At 40.5% G+C, this 22,712-nt stretch overlaps 1 protein-coding gene across 2 annotated transcripts in view; it reads left to right on the top strand.

The window, feature by feature from the left end:
- The first annotated feature begins 1,066 nt into the window (after positions 1 to 1,066).
- The window catches only part of SNCAIP (synuclein alpha interacting protein), a 58,220-nt gene continuing 36,574 nt past the window's right edge, over positions 1,067 to 22,712 (top strand). The window contains exons 1-2 of one of the 2 annotated variants that reach the window (XM_074166025.1): positions 1,067 to 1,169; positions 10,616 to 10,688. In XM_074166025.1, coding sequence (XP_074022126.1) covers positions 1,113 to 1,169; positions 10,616 to 10,688 — 130 coding nt within the window. In that variant the 5' untranslated portion in view covers positions 1,067 to 1,112. The remainder of the gene's footprint in view (positions 1,170 to 10,615; positions 10,689 to 22,712) is intronic. The other variant, XM_074166024.1, reaches the window with a different exon arrangement.

Below are 22,712 nucleotides of genomic sequence, written 5' to 3'. Positions count from 1 at the left end.
ACCTACACAGCTGACATCATTATTCATAAACATATTTCTTGGCAGTTATCATGTGAATAAACTGGGCTTGTATTATTTTTTTTTCTTCAGGCATTTCCTTTTGTTATGTACAAGTACTAGAAGGATTTAATTTCCTTCCATAATAATCCTTAACGTTATGTAGTGCCTTGCACTATTTAAAAATGCATTACTGTTTTCCTTTTAAGGTTCCTTTAAAATAGCTTCCTTTTCCACTTTTACTTTTGTTGTACTTGTCTGTAGTGATAATGCACACCTTCATTCTCATTAGGAGTAAGAAAGTAAGAGGCTTTTATTGTCTTTGATCATTTGGTTGTTTAAGCTCCAGTTTATTCAGAAGTACCTATTGACTTTTCCAGCCAAATTTCTTGCTTTGCAAGAGAGTTTTCTCTTCTTTTTACCTTGTTGTGAGGAAATGGTTAGGGCCTCTGATAATCAGTGCACATTGTTGTAATTCTGGATTTGCTTTGGTTACTGTTTTGGGGGAAGTGCACTTGCAGGCTGAGAGATAAATCATCCACCTGTAAAGCACTGACTGCGTTGTGTGTTAGTCTACTTGTAACTGGAGATAAGGTGTGATTGGATTTTGTTTTCTGCACACAGCATGATTCTCAGTTCTTTTCTGTCTTCTTGAACAGAGGAAAACTATAGTAACAGAAGTTGCTCTGTTTAGGCCAGTAAAGTAGTAGCATCCTTAAGAGAAGATACAACATTAACACAGCTATGGGTGCTGAGTCATGAGGGTGCTGAACAGCTTAGGTCTTTACACCTCTTTTGAACTTCTGGAAGGACTGAGTGATGCTGAATCAAGTAATTTTGACTTCCAGTTCAAGTACCACTTAGCTATTCGCCCTAAAAATAGAAATGACTTCTTCATGATATGGCAAATAGATGTAGAGATGGCAAATCATATTTAGCTTTTAGGATTAAGTTATGAAAGACTTCACTACACAAGGCAAATGTTTTCAATAACATAGCAACTGTATTAAACCATTTCTGTGTGGTTTTGACTCTGTAGTAGACAATCCATTTCTCTTTTCTTAATTAGGTCTTTACTGATGCGCTGACTCACCCAAAATGTCCATAGAAGAATAATGGAAGCCCCCGAATACCTTGATTTGGATGAAATAGATTTTAGTGATGATATATCGGTAAGTACAAGTCTTATTTTATTTGTTCAGATTGAGACAATCTTAGGTATTTCAATCTTGATAAAACAAACAACATTATTGTTAGAAGCCATGCTCCTATTTTCCTTGTATGTAGAAATGTTTAAATAGGTTGAATCTAGAATAAAATAAGGTGTTTTATAGGGGAAGTCTGTAATAAGCTTGGAAGGAAAACTTGATTCTTCTCCTTCAGGTAGTAAAAAGGATTTGCAAATTGAATTAATAAATTAGTTTTATTTCTCGGTTGCTTATCTAGTTTATCATCTTGAATGAGTTATATGCGCTCCTATGCTAGCATTAAACACCAAAATGATAAGTTTACCTTTTTTTAAATTGAATCCATTTCAGTTGTAAAAAAATTCCTGCCTCTCTCACCTCTGAATTGCTCCTTTTTCATGTAAGTAGTTACTCCGACCTTTCAACCAGTAGCCATCTCCAGATACAGAAAGATTCTATCAATAGGTGTGATGTAGCTACCTGTGACATGGTGGGGTACACAAAGAGACAGAAAGAATTCCAGGGATTCATAGACAACACTAATCCTTAGTGTCACAACTAAAACAACTGCAGCTGTAATTACAAGTGGAAATACTGTTCATCTACATTGTTAGTGGTTCTTATAGGAAGCAGTGATACATTATATTCTGTTACTCATAATAATACTACTGCCAGTGTTTCTGCTTTTTGTGTAACAGAGTTGCTAATATGCTGAATGTCTGATTAACAATGGACTTGAATACATAAATTAAATCCACTATAAGAAGAATTTTTAATTCAATTTTCAGATCAAAGAAAGTGTGCCACCATCTCCTCCATGCTTTTCACAATTTTATACTTTTATTTCTTTTTTTTCTTTTCTTTTCTTTTCTTTTTTTTTTTTTTTTAAAAAAAGGGCCTGGTTTTCTTTTTAGCATTTGGGACTCTTGATTCATTTTAAAACTTTCCAGATGCTTTATTCGCAGACAGATTCTTTCAGAGAGGATTTTTTTTTTACCTATTGTAATGTTGAATTTTTATTAAAGAGGAATATGGCAAATGCCCAAAATATTACAAGACAATGAGCCAATCTTGAACAAATGCCTTATTCTGGGCAACTTTCTTTTTATTACTGTTATATGCTAGATCATGTCCTGGTATCTGTTTCTGTACTCAGTTTTGTAAAACTGTAAAACATAATAGATGTAACCGCTCCGTGTCTCTCCCATTGTGGCTGTTGCTGCATACTAGTGGGTTAGGTTACTCACTTTTCCGCTCAACAGCTCAGGCTGCCTGTTTTAATAGGCTGTTCTTTCATTGGATGCTGAACCTTGAATAAAAAATCAGCACAAATTATAGAAATAGCAGTTTTACTCTCTGCTTTAGCAGGTAAGAGAACAAAAGATTTGTTGCCAGAATCCAGATTAACAGGAGAATTCATGGTTATTCTAGTGCTCTACTCATATCTCACCATACACAATTTAGAGATACCTGACCTTCACATTTTATCATTAGCCTGCTGTGGAAGGAGCAGCTGCACAGCATCAGTGTTAGCAATTTATATTGTTCCTGTTAGCCCTCTGGTTCTATTCCAGTGCAGAAAAGTACTGACTAAAAATAATGGCAGCAGGAAGGCTGTTAAAATTTTGCACTTATGAATGTATCTGAGTTAGAAAGCCACTGTTTTTAGTCCAGACCCTTGAGACCATTTCAGCCAGAATGACCAAAATGTAGTAGACATAAAAAGTAGACAAGAATTTATTTTAAAAAGCAAATAGGTATGTAAGTTTTGTTTTCATTTTTTCAGTTTATGTTGCATTTGTACATAAGAAAATGAAACTGTAAATGTCTCCGATATCATAGATTCATAGAATGGTTTTGGTTGGAAGGCACCTTTAAAAATAATCTAGTTCCAACCCCCCTGCCATAGGCAGGGACACCTTTCACTAGATCAGTTTGCTCAGTCACATTGTGATGGGTTGACCTTGGCTGGCCACCAGGTGTCCACCAAGCTGCTCTATCGCTTCCCATCAATCAATAAGATGGGGAGAAAAATATGACAAAAAACTCATGGGTCAAGGTAAGGACAGGGACATCACTCACCAATTAACATCACAAGCAAAAGAAGACTCAACTTAGGGATATTAATTTAATTTATTTTCAATGAAACAGCACAGGATATTGAGAACAAATCTAAAAACACTTTCCCTGCACCCCTCCCCGGCCCTTCCCAGGCTCAACTTCATTCCTGACTTCTCTACCTCCCTGCCCCAATAAGCACAGGGGAATGGGGGGAATAGGAATTGCATTCAGTTAATCATGTGTTGTCTCTGCCAGTCCTTCCTCCTCACGCTCTTCTCCTGCTCCTGCATGGGGTCCCTCCCATGGGAGACAGTCTTTCACGAACTTGTCTAATTTGGATCCTTCCCCTGGGCTGCAGTTCTTCATGAACTGCTCCAGCGTGGGTCCTTTCCATGGGGTGCAGTTCTTCAGGAACAGACTGCTCCAGTGTGGGTCCCCTGCTGCATCACAGGTCCTGCCAGAAAACTTGTTCCTGCATGGGCTCCTCACCACAGGCCACAGTTCCTGCCAGGAGACTGCTCCATCATGGACTCTTCACAGGCTGAAGGTTCCTCCAGGACACATCCACCTGCTCTAGTGTGATGTCCCCTATGGGCCTGCAGGGTGGATATCTGCTCCACCATGATCTTCTCCATGGGCTGCAGGGGAATCTCTTTTCCAGTGCCTGAAGCATCTCCTGTCCCTCCTTCTTCACTGACCTTGGTGTCTGCAGAGTTGTTTCTCTCACATTTTCTCACTTCTCTCCCCCAGCTGCTCTTGTGCAGTGTTTTCTACCCTTAGTTAAATATGTTGTCTCAGAGGTGCTACCAACATCACTGATGGGCTCATCTTTGGCCAACAGTGGGTCCAGCTTGGAGTCAGCTGGAACTGGCTCTGTCCCACACGGGGGCAGCCCCTTGTGTCTTCTCACAGATGCCACCTGCAGCCCCCCCTGCTAGTTGGCCATGTAAACCAAATATAGTAATCTATGATGGGCATCCATCACTTCTCTGGGCAACCTGGTCCTGTGTCTCACCACCCTCATTGTAAAACGTTTCTTCCTTATATTCAATCTAAATTGGCCTTCTTTCAGTTGCTCCTTGTCCTGTCACTAGAAACGCTGGTAACCAGTCTTTCTCTATTTTTCTTATGAGCCCCCTTTATATACTGAAAGGCCATAAGAAGGTCTGCCTGCAGCTTTCTCTTCTCCAGGATGAACAACCCCAACTCTCTCAGCTTTTCTTCATAGGAGAGGCGTACCAGCCCTCTGTTTTTGTGACCCTTCTCTGGAGCCACTTAACAGGTCCATGTCTTTCATGTACTGGGGCCCCCACAGCTCGATGCAGTACTCCAGGTAGGGTCTCCCAAGAGCAGAGTTGAGGGGGAGAATCACCTCCCTTACCCTGCTGGCCACGCTTCTTTTTGTGCAGACCAGGATACAATTGGCTTTCTGCTCTGCAAGTGCACATTGTCAGCTAATGTCCAGTTTTTCATCCACCAGTATCCCCAAGTGCTCCTCTGCAGGGATGCTATGAATCTCCCAGTCTGTATTGATATTTGTTGTTGCCTGACCCAAGTGCAAGACCTTGGCCTTGTTGAACTTCATGAGGTTTTCATGGGCCCACTCCTCAAGTCTCAAGGTCCCTCCAGATGGCTTTCCTTCCCTCAAGCGAATCAACTGCACCACTCAGCTTGGTGTCATGTGAAAACTTTCTGAGGATGCATTCAATCTCACTGTCTATGTCATTGATGTAGATATTAAATAGTATTGGTTCCAATATGCATCCTTGAGGGCCACTGGTCATTACCGGTTTCCACTTGGAGATTGAACCATTGACTCTTAATTCACTGGACATTGCCACTGCCTTTTCCATTTAACCATCCATCCATAAACCCATATCTCTCCCAATTAGGGGCAAGGATGTTGTGTAGGACTGTGCCAAAGGCCTTACAGAAGTTGAGGTAGATGACATCTGTAGCTCTTGTCACTCATCACAGAAGGCCACTGGATTATTCAGGCACAGTTTGCCCTTTCTGAAGCTATGTTGGTTGCCTCTAATTATCTCTCTGTTATCTGTATAATTCAACGTAGCTTCCAGGAGGATCTGTTCAATCATCTTACTGGGCATTGAGATGAGGCTGAGTGGTTGGTACTTCCCAGGGTCCTCCTTTTTACCCTTGTTAAAAATGGATGTGATACTCACTTTTCTTCAGTCACTGGAGACTTGACCTGACTGCCATGACTTTTCAAATATGATTGAGAGTGGCTTAGCAACTACATCTACCAATTCCCTGAGGGCCCTGGAATGATAATACGATGCTTATTTTGCAAACTAAGATGGTGCTATTCCAGGTCCCTCTGGCATAGTATATTTGAGTGTAGCTTAGGCAGCAGAATAGATTTCTTTTTTACATTAAAAAAAAAAATATTCTGTCTGCATGATATTATGCAACCAAGCTGTATATTCCATTTATTTCTTCGTGAATAACTACTCACACAAAGGAAGAAAAAAAAATTATGACATTTAAGTTGCATTAAATGATAGATACACTATTAAAGTACGTTTTAAACTTTCCCCTTTTTCCCATTAGTACTCTTCATTTTTGCCCATAAATTTATTCCTGCTTGTAAGTTGTATGCTGTTGCTGTTGTTGCCTGAAGGTTTCCTAATCCTTTAATTAATATGCAGGATTTGTATTGCACTAGCAAATCATGCAAATTGAAATTATTTTATTTCTTGGTTTACCGAAATAATACCAAAATTACCTAGTCATAACTAGCGCTTCTGATGCTAGATATTGGTAAACTATTTGGCATTGAGTGTATAGATTATTGCGCTGATCATTCAAAAGGCCCTGTATGAATAAAAGCCTGGCTTACTGGTGCCAGTGCAGGACTGGGCCTAATTTGAAAATTTGTGAAATGTGAATGCAGTAAGTGAGTTAAATCATAATTAAGCAGCGGTTGAATTGTCAGGTGTTTTGAAACAGCTTGAAAAACCTACCAACTCACCTGGTAGGGCAGATGTAAACTGTGTATGGTTAGGAGTGTGGCCAGTCTCCTGGCCTCCCATTTACTTGGCATGGGGCACCTCCTGAGCCTGCTCTCACCCTTCCTTGGCCATGGAAAATGCTGGGTCACCCCTCAGGCTCACGCAGGTGTACAGGCGACACAAAGCCAGACTTTGCCTACTGAGTGACCTACTTCAGGGCTCAGTGTGGAGGGTCCTACATAGCCATGCAGACACAGTCACTAATTGCAGTAGGTTGATTTATTTCCCGTCAGCTGATGAACTCATCGATAATTCTCTTTTCTTTTTCTTTTCCCCTCTCCCTTTTCAGAATGAAACAAAATGCAGAAGGCCACTAAAATGTTCACAGAAAGTGTTAGATTCAGACACACATTTTGTACCTTTAACAGTGTCAGTGTGTATATAGGTCTTTTTTAAAGTTAAAGGGAAGAATAACATAAAGTGTCTATATAAGATGCTGTAAACAATACATAGCACAAATAATCTAACCAGTACTCCAAAGGTGCTGATCACAGCCATTAAGTAAAAAGTTTATTTTTGGGAGCTGTTATTTGTCACATGCACTGTGCGAGCCTAATCTCTTTCCTCCACTCCACAACTGCTTAAGTTGCCATTACTATTGAGAAAAATCTTCCTACAGCCTCAGGCAAAATATTGTTGCTTTACTTGTTCTCAATACTAGCTTGCTACTCCCAAATAAATGTCTAAGAAAAATGGTGGTGTTGCACAGTTATAAATGATTAAGCAAATGTAATATAAAGATATTAATTTAATGGGATTTGAATATTCCATTATAGCAAATAAACTGAAATTAGACTGTTAAATGGCTTATAGTAATAACACTGGAAATAAATTAGCTATAATGAAGGAGGGTGTCTGTTTTCTCTATCTAAATGAAAACAAGGAGCTGTGCATTTAAGAGCAGGACACAGTCACTGGTGTCTTGATCCAGCGGAGGTGAATTTGTTGAGTTTTGATACTGACTGCAGCAGGAGCAGGACATGATCCTTAGTGTTTTGAGGGTGTCATGGTTCTGGTGGCATGGTGTCAGAGTCATGTTTTGTGTCCAGCTTCACCCTTTGACTCCATTTCAGGAGACATTAAAGGTATTCTCCACGACAGAATGTTAAAAAATAACTTTTGGTTTTGAATTTACATTTTTTTTACTATTTTGTGTATACATTTCCATGCTACTACTCATGATCCAGTATTTCTTCGTTCTGATACTTCTCCGACACATGTGGGTCTGCAAGTAGCACAGCACAGAACAGCCTTACTAGAGACTGAAGTTTTTTTTCTCATGTGTTGGGTTTTAAATTTATTGCATTAAAATTTGAGAATCATGTGAAATTTAAAAGGTTAACATTTGCATTAATTCAAATTCTGTAGTGCGATTTTACATAATGAACAAATGTTTTGTATGATAAGGGAGGTTCTGTTTTCCCCTGAATTAATAGTGTCTGTTGAAGAAAACGGAATATCTTGCATTTGCATGGAATACTTGTTACTGCTTCTTTTCTTTAGCTTGCTGTTGATACTGTCCTTACATCTTAAAAAGTTCTAAGAAGTTTAGTTCTTAACTAAAAAGTTACTTAACATCTTAAGTTCTTAAGTACTTTTAAGTTCTTACTTAAAAGTAAGGGGTTTACTGAAATTCACTATTTCAGGTTGGACATAGGCATGCCTTAAATGCAGAAAAAGAACCCAAACCTCAAACAGCAATCAAAAATGCCATTACGTGCATTATCTTGGGAAGAAGCCCTTAGTTTTTTTACTAAATTTCACTGTAAACTACAACATCCTTTGATTAATTACCAAAGATCACAAAGAGCATTGACTAACAAAGCGAGCTGATGTGCTTAGCTCTGCTTAGCAGTCACTTATGTCTTTGGGCATGGGCCTCAACTCTGCTTGACTTTGATTACTCTAATGGGGAAATGGGAGAAATGGTGTTTAATTTCTTACACAGAACAATTTAAAATTATTGAATGAGGAGTGGAAAAGAATTAATTTTAAATGCCATTGAATAAACATTAAGTCTAAAATTCTGTTCCAGGGAGGGGTTGCAATCTCAACATCTTTTGCTGTCCCTCTGTGATACCACTTGTCACCTTGAAATTTTTGGTTGATGATCAGAGCTGGAGCTAGAGTGTGAGATAAAGTAAGTCTAGAGGGAAGACCTGGCAATGGATTGTGTTTATGGCTGGGAAAGTTCCACTTTAAAGAGTAATTTTAGTTTCTTCCTGGAGCAAAAGCCAGTTCTCCACATCTTGACCACAAAATACAGATGGCAGAAATGTAAATGTGCAGAAGTCTTTTTGAGGACAGAGGTGAGTGGGAGGAAATCCATTAATGAAATCAAACCAATATGATTTAAATGCGTAACCAAATTTATAACATTTAATAGATTTTTGGTCGCAGGAGGTGGTAACCAAATACATTTTAGTGCAATGTTGAAATAGAAAGAAAATCTGTTCTTCCAGGAAAGAACAGGAAAAAAGACAAAAAGAAAAACGGCTTTCTGTTTTTGAGGTTTCCTGACAAAACACATAGCAATGGAATACAAAAGGCCTCATTCTAATTGAATTACAAACTGTATAATAGTTTAAACTGCACCAGCTGGTCTTATGAAGCTACCATATTCCTTGGAGACATGTTCCTTGGATTCTCCTAAGAATCTTACTAGACCAGTTCAACATTGCCTCCTGAGTCTTTGTGCTGAAATAGCAAGATGTATAGCTTAACAGCTTGATCTTTATTAAACAATAACTAGAGTGAAGCACAGCACATGATGTTTGTGCATGTGTGTGTTTAACTTGTATTAATTTGTATTTAGTAGCGTCTTTCTCCCTGTCTCTGTTCTTCTGCTCTTTATTGCTTTGGGCTGTCGCATCCTGGAGCAGTTACAGCCTTATAGACACAGCCTTGTTTAGTGGGGATTGGAGTCACTGGGTAGTTCTGTGGAGCGCTGCTACACGTTTTAATTTATAAGTTCAGTGTTGACCCTGGAAATACTTATTGTAGTTGGGGTTTCTCAATACATCCCTGAATCAGGTCAGCAAGGGAAAAAGTAAGGCATGGGAAGTTTTTGAGGCTTACTAAAGCAACTACAATCAATTGAGCAACAGTCTTAAACTTCCTCCAGAGAAGTAAATTACTTTTGCAGTTGGTCACATGAGGTCGACTTTAGATTAGTTTGAAGTAGATTGGCAGCTGTGCACTAGAAGAACATCAAACTTTGAATGATGAGCTATCAGCAAAAAACAGGACAATGTATGACCATTTCTTTTTCTGAATGCAAAGCTCATGTGGTTTTCTATGTAGTTGTTTTGTTTCATTGGTCAATAGCACACCAGCTAAAAATATGTTTCTTTGAAAACATGTGGTGTTTATATATTCTTTAAAAATTTTCAGTTGTGCTAATCCTAAATGCTTTTTTCTGGTTTAGTTTCCAATATACTGTTTTTAATTTTTTTTTTTTTTTTGAGCAAAGGCATTGATCTTTCACAGACATAATGATTTTCATTTGTTTAAGTGAGGATTCCTGTAACGTTTAAGCATTTGGTTAAGGAAAGCTTACTATTAAGTAACTTAATTGCTGTATGTCAGAATATGTAGTTTTATGACACTGGATCATCTGTCTTACCAAGGGTATTCCACAAGCTTATAAGAAAAAGATTTCTGTTTAGTAAGATACGTCATCCCTGTTTTTTTCCTTTTTAATGCTGAATTCAGAGAATAACATACTGATTAACATCACATCAATCACATCAAAGTAATAATACAAGTTTGCTTTAATAAAGCCTAGGTTAGCAAAATGAGCCCATTGTCTGATACGTGTCTGTACATGCAACCCTCTATGAAATCACATCTCTATAGTGCAAATATTCTGCATTACTCTTACATATTGGTTTGTGAAACCTTGAATTCTAATTTTTAAGCATGAAGTATCTTGCAGTATAATCACCATAACAGATGCCTAGTGGACAAACTGAGACCCTTGATGTTTACTGTGAAGCCTAGATCTATTGTCACCTCTGATGTATCTTGCATCCCATGGAAAGGATGGATATATAAAATGTATTTGTGGCTTGAATAATGGTGATATGCAGGAGGAGAAATCTGAGATGGGGAGGTGCTTTGTTGTAGCTTTGATAGTCTGTTTGATATCCCTCATAGTGGGACACAAAAGCAGATGCCACCTACTTTTCTCATGCAACCTGAGAAGACCATCAGACTACTAGAAGTACCCTTCAGTTGGTGGATTTGGGCTGTGCCTGTGACATCATGACCTCTTGAAAGTCTTACTTTTTATCTGTTTTAATTAATTATGTCATATACATTTTTCCTTTTTTACAGTATTCTGTAACTTCCCTCAAGACCATCCCAGAATTATGTAGAAGGTGTGATTCACAAAATGAAGACAGATCAGGTATGATGCCCACTTCTGTCCACCCATCATTTTCTAGGCTGCTTTTTATCATGTACAACTTGGCAACAATAGCTTCTTGGCAGTGTTCTGTTGTTGTGTTTTCTCTCATTTTTGTACAGCTTTCTGGAAACATGACTTTTTTTTTTTTTCAACAGATGTTAGTTCATTAGAAGGAAAAAAGTTCCAAAAAAGGATTTGGCTGTATACAGATAAATGTAGGGCTTCATCTCAGCAGCTCCAAACCACAGTATATGCAACAATTTACTTGAAAACCCGAGAAACCATTGGTGACAAGACGTAATAATGTAGGCGCCAATGAAAAAATGTTGGATACATTTACTACCCATATGGCCACGACCAGTTTGAGGGATGATGTTTTGCCAGAGTCTGAAACTGTATCAAGGATGCTACATGATAGAATCTACTCTAAGCCATACTGTAATAGTTAAGATTAAAGCTGAGTTTTTTAGTTTAATAGTGTAAACTAAATGAAGAATCATGGCATATAGATGAGAACCAGCTGGAGACTTTCCCCCTGCCCCACTGACAAAAAGTGCATACAGTGTTGTTTTTCACTCCGTAAATCAGATTAATCCTTTTTGTTTTTCTCTTCCTGATGGAGGAGAAATGAATTGGTGAGAGGAGCATTTTTGTTGAGCTATGAAAAGTTTATTTTGCTTTCTAATGTTTTAATTGAACTTTCGTTAATGTTATTTCATCAAATACTTTTGTAACAGAAATGGGACACCTGGAATTTGTAGGATGATAGAAGGCTTTAAGAACTGTGTTGTAGTTTGGCAGATTTTATTTCTATATTTCCTTTCAGAGAGTTTTAAATTTCTGAGGTGTGTAACTAAGTCAAAACTTTCTGAGAGTTACTTCTTCTACCAGAGTCATTAAAGGCCAGGTCATCACAGCCATATGCCACTGCCCTTGGCAATAAAGGGAAACAAAGCTCTCCTTATCATACCTGCTTGCCATGGTACTGCCCACAGTAGTGATTGCGCACATGCTGTTACCTGCTGCAAGCAGAGACAGGGAAAAAGTGGAAAGGGAGAGGACCCCTAATTCACCCCCCTCAATTTGCCCTATCTCATTCTACCCCAGTCTTCCCCCTGTTCTCCCCCATCCTCCCCTCCAAATTCCCCCCATCTTCCCCCATTATACCCGTCCATCGTTGCTCTGCCCTTGCCCCTTTTCTTCTCTCTTCTTTTTACCTTCTTGCTCTGTCTTCCACCTTTCCTCATCCCTTTCTTCCTCCCTTCTTCCCTTTTTATTGCCTTTCCTTCCCCCTTCTTCCTCTCTCCTTCCCTCTTTCTTACCCACTCTTACCCCCATTCTCCCCACTCTTTCCCCTTTCTCCCATTGTCACCCCATTTCTCCCCCTCCGTTCTTTCCCCCATTCTTCCCTTATTCCTCCTCCTTCCTTCCCTCCCCTTCCCTTTTTCTTCCCCACCTCTTCCCCTCTTCTACTCCTTTTTCTTTCCCACTTCTTCCCCTCTTCTACTGCTTATTCTTCCTTGCCACCCCCCTTACCATTCATCCCCTCATTCCTCCCCACATTCCTCCCGCTATTCTTCCTCCCATTCCTCTTCCCATTCTTCTTTCCCCATTCTCCCCACCATTCTCTCTGCCATTCTCCCCACTATTTTCTCACCTTTTCTCCCTACCATTCCTCCCCACCATTCTTCATACCCATGTTCCTCAGTGTTCACCCCACTATTCTTTCTCCCCATTTGCCCAGAGCTTGCGTTTTCTTCCTCCACGTTCTTCCCTCCCCAGTCTTTCCCACCATTCTTCCCCACGAGTCTTTCCCCTGATTTTCCCCCCAATTTTCCCCTCAGTCTTGCCCCCAAGCCTTTCCCAGTGTTCTTCCCACCATTCTTCTAGACCCTTCTTCCTCCCATTCTTCTCACTATTCTCGTCCCCACCATTTATTGCCCCTCATTTTCTCCCTCTTGATGCCCACCCAGTACCCCCCTCATCTCTTTCATCCTCATCTCTTTTCCCTCATGTTCTCTGTACTGCCATTTACCCCACAGTTGCTGCCTGTCAGTATCAGCAGGTGATCATGTGGCAGCAGGGCATTATCTTGTCTTACCATAAAAAAGAGCTAAACCCATTCTTTCACTCAGCTGCACCAAGAGCAAGGTGAACCAGAGAAAAAGAGCAAGAATAGCCCCTAAGATATACTGTACTGCATGTTCCCTGCTCAGCCACAGTGGCAACATCTATGTCTGTATTCAGGAAGGAGAATATATTCTTTTTAAATAGTAGTCTTAAAGTAAAATGCAGACCAGTAGCAAGGATGAAGCTCTGGTTATGAGCTCTTCCTTGAGTCCGTGGGCTATTGACAACTTACTGTGTAGCTCTGTTGTTTCATAGTTGTCTCTGCAGTCGGACATTTTTCAATGATGATTTTAATTACAACTGCACTCATCTATTGCCTTGAAAAGGGGTTGACAGAAGCAAGTACAGGCATTGCTGGAAGACAGTAGTAGCACTGGGGAGTCTGCCAGTGGAAGTTAATTCACAGCTTTGTTTAAGTTTCAAGTCAAAAAAGAGGTCTTTAGCACTGATAATAGTATTGGCAAACTGGAAACAGTACTAAAATCTATTTTTTCTCTCTACTTATCACTTACAAGTTTCGCTGGATTGGAAATAGTACTAAAATCTATTTTATTTTTATTCTGCCTAATCACTGAATAAACATATAGTGCTGAAAAGGAAGGTATCACTTTGTGTGTGTACAGACCTCAATGTCTGCAGTATCTTGAAATATCAACAGAGCTGCATGAGTCAACATTGAGTAAGGCTCCATCCATGATTTTTCATAGTTGCTCTTGATGCAGTCTCTTGTCTCCCTCATATTGTAGACCATTAAAAAATGTTTCCCAAATTATTGTTGCTATGTGCTATTTTTTACAAAGATAGATTATATCATATATCTTTTGTGTGTGTAAGAGTCACACTATTTTACATTGGTACTCCATTGGCAGTTTAAGTAGTTGCACAGAGAAAAATGCAGAGGTTTTATGGAGCTGATCCAGCTTTCTACCTCATACTGACTCCTGCTTAGTTAGAGGTTGCATTTCTCCTTTAAAACAGAGAAGAATGTGGAAGTAGAACTATTCAATAACTACTTTTTTAAAAAGAACTAGAAGTTAAGCACAGGTTAGCCGTAGGATTAGATAAATCAGTAGCCTAATAATCTAAAAAAATAATTGTCAGCTTTGTCTCAGAAAAATATTTTGTTCACTAAGACAGTTAAAATTATTGAGAAAATAACATTCAACTTTAAAAAATACATATAAATATGTGGACAACCATTTTCACCAACAAGATTGTTAGAACAGATTTAAACCAGATAGTTCCTCTTTGTGGAATTACATTTTTTAATTATATGGCTGATATTGTGGAAGTCTTGCTGTTCATTTTTCACAGGTAAGTTTAATAAATAGCCCTGTAAATCCCATTTTCTTTCCCCATTTCTTGTAAACATTCAATAAAATGTTAGTAACATACCAAAGTGTTTGGTTACATTATTTTCAAATTACTCTAAGCACTTTTAATCCTAGGTAAACATACCAGTGTTTACCAGTCCGCATGCTTTCTCAAGCATTTGACATAGACCTTTCAACATATTTTTGGGTTTGTTTAACTCTTTCTGCCTGCCTGTAGCTTCTGCTGAAATTACTTTTTCTTTTGGAAAAGATTAGAAAGGAGAGATTAGAAAGTCTGAGAGAGGATTTCCCTATGTGTGGTTTTTCCTCCCTGAATTTCCATTATCACCTACCTTAATTGGACATCACTGGCCAGTGATCTGTACTGGTGGCAAGGTCTGTGGTTCCTTCCTCACCCTTTTGCAAGATGTGTGTAAAAGTCATGCATTCAGTACATTCTTACTCCTGACTCTTCTGTGTCCTTCCTTGGATTTAGGGAGTTCAGACTCAGGAAAATTTCAAGGGATCCTTGGAGAAAAAGTATGTGTGTCAATACCCCCAGATTACATATATATGAGATTGGAGAAAAGGTGTAGGGGAAATCCTGGTTTATCCATAATAAAGCATAATTAAGGGTATTTGTTTTCTCTTCAAGAGAATGATCTTTGTAGCTAGCATAATAACACTAAGATGGTCATTGTTCTTCTTCAAAGATAGAAAATTAAAGAGTATAGTTTAAAAATGGGTCCAGATAACTCATTTTTCTGAAATGAAGTGTTAGCCCATTGATTTCTGGCATTGTCTAATGTAGAATGATGAACTGAAAGAGAAATCAATTCTTTATTCTTTTGTTATTAAGCATGAAATTGGTTGCTTTCTTTCTGGGCAGATTTTCTAAGGCCGCTTGAGCAAATGGTTCAAGACATCTGTGTTCAACAAGCTTCACTGAGCCATATCATTGTTGAAGTACGTTCTGTCAGCTATGATGACTTTTGGTTGTCATTAAATGTATGTCTCAAATGAGGACAATATCATACTCTAGACCTTTATTCACAGGTTGATAAAAGCAAGTTCATCTTTAATCTCCAGCAGTTATCTTTCTGCACTGCTTTATTAATTCCCAAAATAAATGTCATTCACAAAATTATTCATAAGATTAGTTTCCTATTTCAGTAAAAGAAATAAATCAGTGAATATAAAATTGCACACAATTTCCATCTCAAGCTCTTGGTAGTTTTTTAGCTATAAGAGAAATTAAAGTAAAATTTGATTTGGAGGCAGTGTTACATGGGATTAATTTCACAGAGCCTGTTGTGCTCCAATTACCACCCAGATAAATATGTCTGGAACAATACAAAATTGATTGGATAATTCCTTGGTAGAATACTGAAGAATTTTCTCAGAAAAAAACAATGACTAGTATACTGTGACACTCATGATAGCTATATATAAGCTCTTTTCCTACCTCATTTTCACATCATCCCTCTTCCTGTTTCACACATTTTGTGCCAGAATGATGACTTCTGACTTTTCAGTAGAACTTTACTTGCTACCTCACTTTTACATCCTTAGATCAGTTGGGACAAGGGTAAACCCAATTTGTTAATTTTGAAATTTTCTTCACCTCTTCTGTATTCTACTTTAAAAATGACAATTTTGTGGTATTCTTCCTCAAGCCAAGATAAGAAAAATTGTTCATTCACTGAGGCTTGTATTAATGTTTGAATTACCTGGAAAAGACGCATTGTTATTTACAAGGACGAATTATTATTTACCCTGTTTACACTTTCTTTCTTCTTTAGAGTGGCTTCAAATTCCACTTAAATGGGAACAAACCCTAAAATGTATCCTGCAAGTTATTAATATATTAAAACTGTAAAACAGTGCCACCTTCAGTTAAAATTGTTAAATATTATTTCAGTGATATTGATAAAACAGTACATAGATATTCAGAACTGGTTTTGATTATCCATCAATATGGAAGGGACATCCCTTTCTCCGTCTCTTGGACCCCCATATTGCTGCCAATGTTGGAGATAAATTGATGTTAACAAGTATGAGGAATTTTCTAGAAGTTTCCGTAGGGTAGACAACACCTCAGTGTCTATATGCAAAGTCAAAATCACAGTGCTTTAAATGGGCCTGGAATGAGTACAAGTCTTAATTGATTCAAGGGTATCTGCTAAAATCATATCACAAGGAAGAAGATCAGGCATTTCTTTCAGAGGACAGTAAAACTCCAAAAGTGAAACTTTGTATATACTTACTGCAGGCCCCCAAAAGATGATATAGTACATAAGCAATATAGTGAAATACTGCATTTAAAAAAAATATTTAATAGATATGGGCAGTTGTCAAATGCTAATCCCAGGCTTCTTAAGCATTGATGATGGAAAGTGAAGTAAACTCCAAAGTAAGTGAATTCTTAAAGCAAGGAAGAAGTGTTTCAGGTAAAAGGAAGTCATTTCAATGTATTCATCCTTTGGCAGCAATGGAGTCAACCTAACAGAGTTTGTTCTTTCTTATTTATAGAATCGTAGAATCCTAAAATTGTTTGCGTTGGAAGGGATCTTCATAGATCATCTAATCCAACCCCCGTTTCATGGGACATCTTTCACTAGATTGCGTTGCTCAAAGCCACATCCAGCTTGACCTTTGAACAGTTCCAGGGATGGCGCATTCACAAATTCTCTGCGACTTGTTCCAGTATCTCACCACCCTCATCATAAGATTGCAAGACCTTGCACTTGACCTTGTTGAACTTCATGAGGTTCACATAAGCCCAGTCCTCAGGCCTGGTTAAGGTGCCTTTAGATGGCATCCCTTCCCTCAAGCAAACCAACTGCACCACTCAACTTGATGCCATCTGAAAATTTGCTGAGGGTGCACTCAATCCCAATGACTATGTCATTAATAAAAATATTGAAAAATCCCAATAAAAATTCCCGAGGAACACCACTTGTTACTAACCTCCATTTGAATATTTGCAATTTCTTTTGCACCAAGTAGTCCATCCATCAACCTATCTCTCTAAATTAGAGGCAAGAATGTTGGGAGGGAGACTGTGTCAAAGGCCTTACAGAAGTCAAGATAGATGACATCAGTACCTTGTCCACTGATGCAGTCACTCCGTTGTAGAAGGCCACTAAGATGAAAGAGTCAGCTATGATTTTCCCTTGGTAAAGCATAGTTGGCTGTCTCTACTCACCTCTCTGACATCCATATGCCTTCACGTAGCTTCAGGAGGATCTGTTCCACAACCTTCCCAGGCAAAAAGGTGAGGCTGACTGGTCAGTAGTTCACAAGGTCGACCTCTTTAGCCTTTTTAGAGGGTGAACAATTGGAGCTTAAATGATAAGGAAGCTTCGTGTTGTATTGTCAGCCAGGGTAGAGAGGACCTCCCAGTATTGTGTACTAGGAGTTTCCAAGTACATGTTGACAAGATCTTGAGGTAAAAGCCCCCAAACAGTGTCTTCTCTTGTCTCTTTGTCAGTTTTGCACTTTGTTTTGCAACAACCTGCAGGCAGGTGACATTCTTTCAGGGTGGTTACATCTTCATCATAGCATAACTTAAGTCAGAAGGCACCTCTGAAGACCATCTTATCCACCTCCCTGTGCTTAGAGCAGTTCCAGTTACACCAGATTGCTCAAGAACCTATATTCCAAATGAATGCTGCAACAAAGAATTTTGCAACCAAGTTACTTTGGGGAAATGTTATTAGGGAAGCAACCATAATACTTCCACTTCCTTGTCAACAAGAAATAACTGATTCAACCTTAGAGGTTCATAGACCACTGAAAGATCTATTAGGCATGATAAAATCAGTAGCTGGTCTTACAATAGTCCAGAATTCTCAGGTCCAGGGCCCAAGAAGCATGTTGTTCTCCTTTATTCTCAGTTTTACTGTGGTTTGTGACTGCACAGGCATGGAGTTCATAGAAAACTAGGGTTGAAATATGAAGAATTTAGAGTTAGCACAGTCTGGATGCAGATCAGGTCATTAGGTGGAAGCATTAATGGCACGGTTGATTGATAACTATTCGGATAAAGGGAAGTCATCCAGTTTTTCTCCTGGACAGTGGTTCAACACAGTTAACTATAAGATATTGCTCTCCATCCTGAGAAGGAACAGAGATAGCAAGCTAAAAAGGCTCAAGGATTTCACTGAAGAGTGTAGCATAGTAATGGGGAAGAACACCTATGGAAGAACAGGATTGAATTGATACCCTTTTTCATTTCTGTTGAACTGGTGTGTAGGTATCAAGTGACCTAGGAGAGCAATATGGACTCAGTTGCCAGCTGATCTGCAAATGACTCAGACCTTTTAATCCATTTTCATGCTTGCCTGCACCACCGCCTATTGTATGTCCCAGCTGTTCAACAGCAGCATTCACGACTACAGAACATTGGTCAAAGCATAAACCTAAATGAGACCATGGTGATGGTGACAGAAACACATTGTTTGACCATTTCCTCAGTCAGTCAGTGCTCTTTGAATGTGAGTCATCCTCGGTGCATAAAGATTTGGCCATAGCAACATCTACAAGTACCACTTTGCAGTGTGTTCAGTTCACTTTGTAATGGTATGATGAGTGATACCACCTATTGCCACCTCCTATTTGTGTCACCAGTGCTGTAGACTTCATGAAGCCATCATCATCGTTTAAAGAATGTCACTGTACCCATATAGAATCATAGAATCATGGAATCATAGAATGGTTAGAGTTGGAAGGGACCTTAAAGATCATCGAGTTCCAAGTCCCCTACAATGGGCAGGAACACCTCCACTAGAGCAGGTTGCTCAAAACCCCATCCAGCCTGGCTTAAACACTTCGAGGGATGGGGCATCCACAACCTCCCTGGGCAACCCGTTCCAGTGCCTCACCACCCTCGCAGTAAAGAATTTCCTCCTAATATCTAATCTAAATCTCCCCTCTTCCAATTTAAAACGATTACCCCTTGTCCTGTCACTACGCTTCCTGACAGAGTCCCTCTCCGGCTCTCCTGTAGGCTCCCTTCAGATATTGGAAGGCTGCTATGAGGTCTCCCCGGAGCCTTCTCTTCTCCAGGATGAACAACCCCAGCTCTCTCAGCCTGTCTTCACAGGAGAGGTGCTCCATCCCTCTGATCATCTTCGTGGCCCTCCGCTGGACCCGTTCCAACAGGTCCATGTCCTTCCTGTGTTGAGTACTCCAAAGCTAGACACAGTATTCCAGGTGAGGTCTCACAAGAGCAGAGGGGCAGAATCACCTCCCTCAACCTGCTGGCCACACTTCTTTTGATGCGACCCAGGATGCGGTTGGCTTTCTGGGCTGCCAGCGTGCAATGCTGGCTCATGTCGAGCTTCTCATCCGCGAGTACTCCCAAGTCCTTCTCCTCAGGGCTGCTCTCTAGCCGTTCTCCGCCCAACCTGTATTTGTGCCTGGGATTGCCACGTCTCAGGTGCAGGACCCTGTACTTGGCCTGGTTGAACTTCTTGTGGTTTGCACAAGCCCACCTCTCAAGCCTGTCCAGGTCCCTCTGGATGGCATCCCTTCCCTCCAGCGTGTCAACTGCGCCACTGAGCTTGGTGTTGTTGGCAGACTTGCGGAGGGTGCACGCTATCCCACTGTCCATGTCTCCGACAAAGATGTTGAACAGCACTGGTCCCAGTACTGACCCCTGAGGAACACCACTCGTCACTGGCCGCCAATTGGACATTGAACCATTGACCACAACCCTTTGAGTGCAGCGATTCAGCCAGTTCCTTATCCACCGAGTGGTCCATCCATCGAACCCATGACTTTCCAATTTTGAGACCAGGATGTCGTGCGGGACAGTGTCAAACGCTTTGCATAAGTCCAGGTACATGACGTCTGTTGCTCTGCCCTTGTCCACCAAGCCTGTGGCACTATTGTAAAAGGCCACCAAATTTGTCAGGCACAATTTGCCCTTGGTGAAGCCGTGTTGGCTGTCCCCAATCACCTCATTATTTTCCACGTGCCTCAGCAGAGATTCCAGGAGGATCTGCTCCATGATCTTGCCAGGCACAGAGGTGAGGCTGACTGGCCTATAGTTCCCTGGGTCTTCCTTTTTTCCTTTTTTGAATATTGGGGTTTTGTTCCCCTTTTTCCAGTAAGCGGGAACTTTGCCAGGTTGCCACGATTTCTCAAATATGATGGAAAGCGGCTTGGCAACTTTGTCCGCCAGCTCCCTCAGGACCCGTGGATGGATTTTGTCAGGTCCCATGGACTTATGCACCTTCAGGCTCCTTAGGTGGTCTTGAACCTGATCTTCTCCTACTGTGGGCAGTTCTTCATTTGCAGAGCCCCTGGTTTTGCCTTCCGTGACTTGGGCAGTGTGCTTAGAGCCCTTGCCGGTGAAGACTGAGGCAAAAAAATTGTTCAGTAGCTCAGCCTTGTCCATATCCTGGGAGGCCAGGTCTCCCGTTTCCTTCCAGAGGGGGCCCACAGCTTCCCTAGTCTTGCCTTTGTCCCTGACATGTCTGTAGAAGTTTTTCTAATTGTTTTTGATGTCCCTGGCTAGATTTCTGTTCTGCCTGGGCTTTCGCTTGCCTGATCTGGTTCCTGGCCACTCGGACAGTTTCTTTATATTCTGCCCATTTTACCCGTCCCTGCTTCCACCCTCTATAGGCCTCCTCTTTGGTCCTGAGCTTGTCCAGCAGTTCCTTGTTCATCCACACAGGCCTGCTGGCTATTTTGCCTGACTTCTTCTTTTTTGGGATGCACCTCTTCTGAGCTTGGAGGAGGCGATCCTTGAATAGCAACCAGCTTTCTTGGGCCCCTCTCCCCTCCAGGTCTTTCTCCCACACTACCCTGCCAATCAGATCTCTCAGGAGACCAAAGTCTGCTCTTCTGAAGTTCAGGGTAGCGACCTTGCTGCACACCCTCCTCACTGCCCTATGAATCTTGAATTCTACCATTATGTGGTCACTGCAGCCGAGGCTACCCTTGAACTTGATATCCCCCACCAGTCCCTCCTTGTTGGTAAGGACAAGGTCCAGCACGGCTCCTCTCCTCGTTGGCTCCTCTATCATTTGAAGAAAAAAATTATCATTAACGCATTCCAAGAACTTCCTGGATTTCACGTGCCCTGCTGTGTTGTCCTTCCAACAGATATTGGGGTGGTTGAAGTCCCCCACGAGGACCAGAGTGTGCGAGCGCAATGCTGCTTCTATCTGCCTATAGAGGGCCCCATCCTCCCTGTCACTCTGATCTGGTGGTCTGTAGCAGACCCCTACTGTAAATCACTTGCCCCTGTTCTCCCTTTAATCCTGACCCATAAACTCTCTGTCGGGTCTTCATCCATCCCCAGGTGGAGCTCCACACACTCCAGCTGGTCACTGACATAGAGTGCAACACCCCAACTCCATCTGCCCAGCCTGTCCTTCCTGAAGAGTCTGTAACCCTCCATTCCAACACTCCAGTCATAAGAGCCATCCCACCACGTCTCTGTGATGCCAATAAGATCCTAGCCCCGGAGGCGTGCGCACATCTCTTAACTCCTCTTGCTTGTTCCCCATGCTGCGTGCATTTGTTTAAAGGCATTTCAGCTGGACACCCAATAGGGCCAATTTATTATCTGGAATGGCTCCATTTCCTTTGTGTTACTCTTCAGGTGGCCTTCCTTTGTGGTCCTTTATCTGTGTTTCCCGGATTCCTTTTGCCTCAGGAGCCTCAAGGACAGGCCTGATGTTATCACCCCCCTCCCCCTTCACATCTAGTTATAGATATGAAGGGGGAGATATATATATATACACCAAGGATACAGGCTCTTGCACACACATCAGCAGTGAATTTCAGTAGCAGTTTCCTTATAGAGCTGAAGTAAAAGCTAAGTTCTTTGTTATTTTCATTATACTCAGGACAATTTAAAGGTGTTCTGATGTTTCGCATTAGATTGTAAGTACCACAGAAACTGCCTTTCACAAGGGTAAAGTTTCATCTGTGTATGAGGTAGTCTTGATGGTTGAACAAAACTCATTTAGTTGCCTTATAATTCTACAAATGCTTGTATGCCAGATAAAACTCCCCCTTTCACCTCCCCATGCCCTAAATACAGAGATGATGTTGAAAAATGCTCTAGAGTCAACAGATGCTTCCAATTGGAAACATGTTACACGGGTCTTTTTTCAGAAAGTTCAAGGTAAATTTTGATTACTAAAATAAAATCTGATGAAGTGACTAAATTGCAAGAGCATTTGTTTCCTAATTGTCCCCTTTTCTGATTATTGGCCCCCAATAGATCTAGGACATCTATAAATAAACAAACAAACAGATAAATAAATAACCCTACAGGCCTTTTTATTTATATTTTTCATTTTCTCTTCCTCAAGAAGAGCATAGAGTACAGTATATGGTGAAGAACTACTTTTGCAAATTTGACCCTTGCAGGTTTTCATCAGATACTGTTTTCTTTACTGCCAAGGAAATGCTTTCTCATCTCAGGTCTATCAGGCAGCACAACATTTCTTTACTGATGTGAATGAAATCTCCCCAGTTTTTGTGTTTCTCTCTTTTTACTTCACCAACACAACGGCATCATCCAAATCTCTCATATTAGTGAATAAAAGTTAAAAAA

The sequence above is a fragment of the Numenius arquata genome, chromosome Z (genome assembly GCF_964106895.1).
Source record: "Numenius arquata chromosome Z, bNumArq3.hap1.1, whole genome shotgun sequence".
In the NCBI taxonomy this organism is placed as follows: Eukaryota; Metazoa; Chordata; class Aves; order Charadriiformes; family Scolopacidae; genus Numenius; species Numenius arquata.
This window is presented reverse-complemented; position numbering and strand designations above follow the sequence as displayed.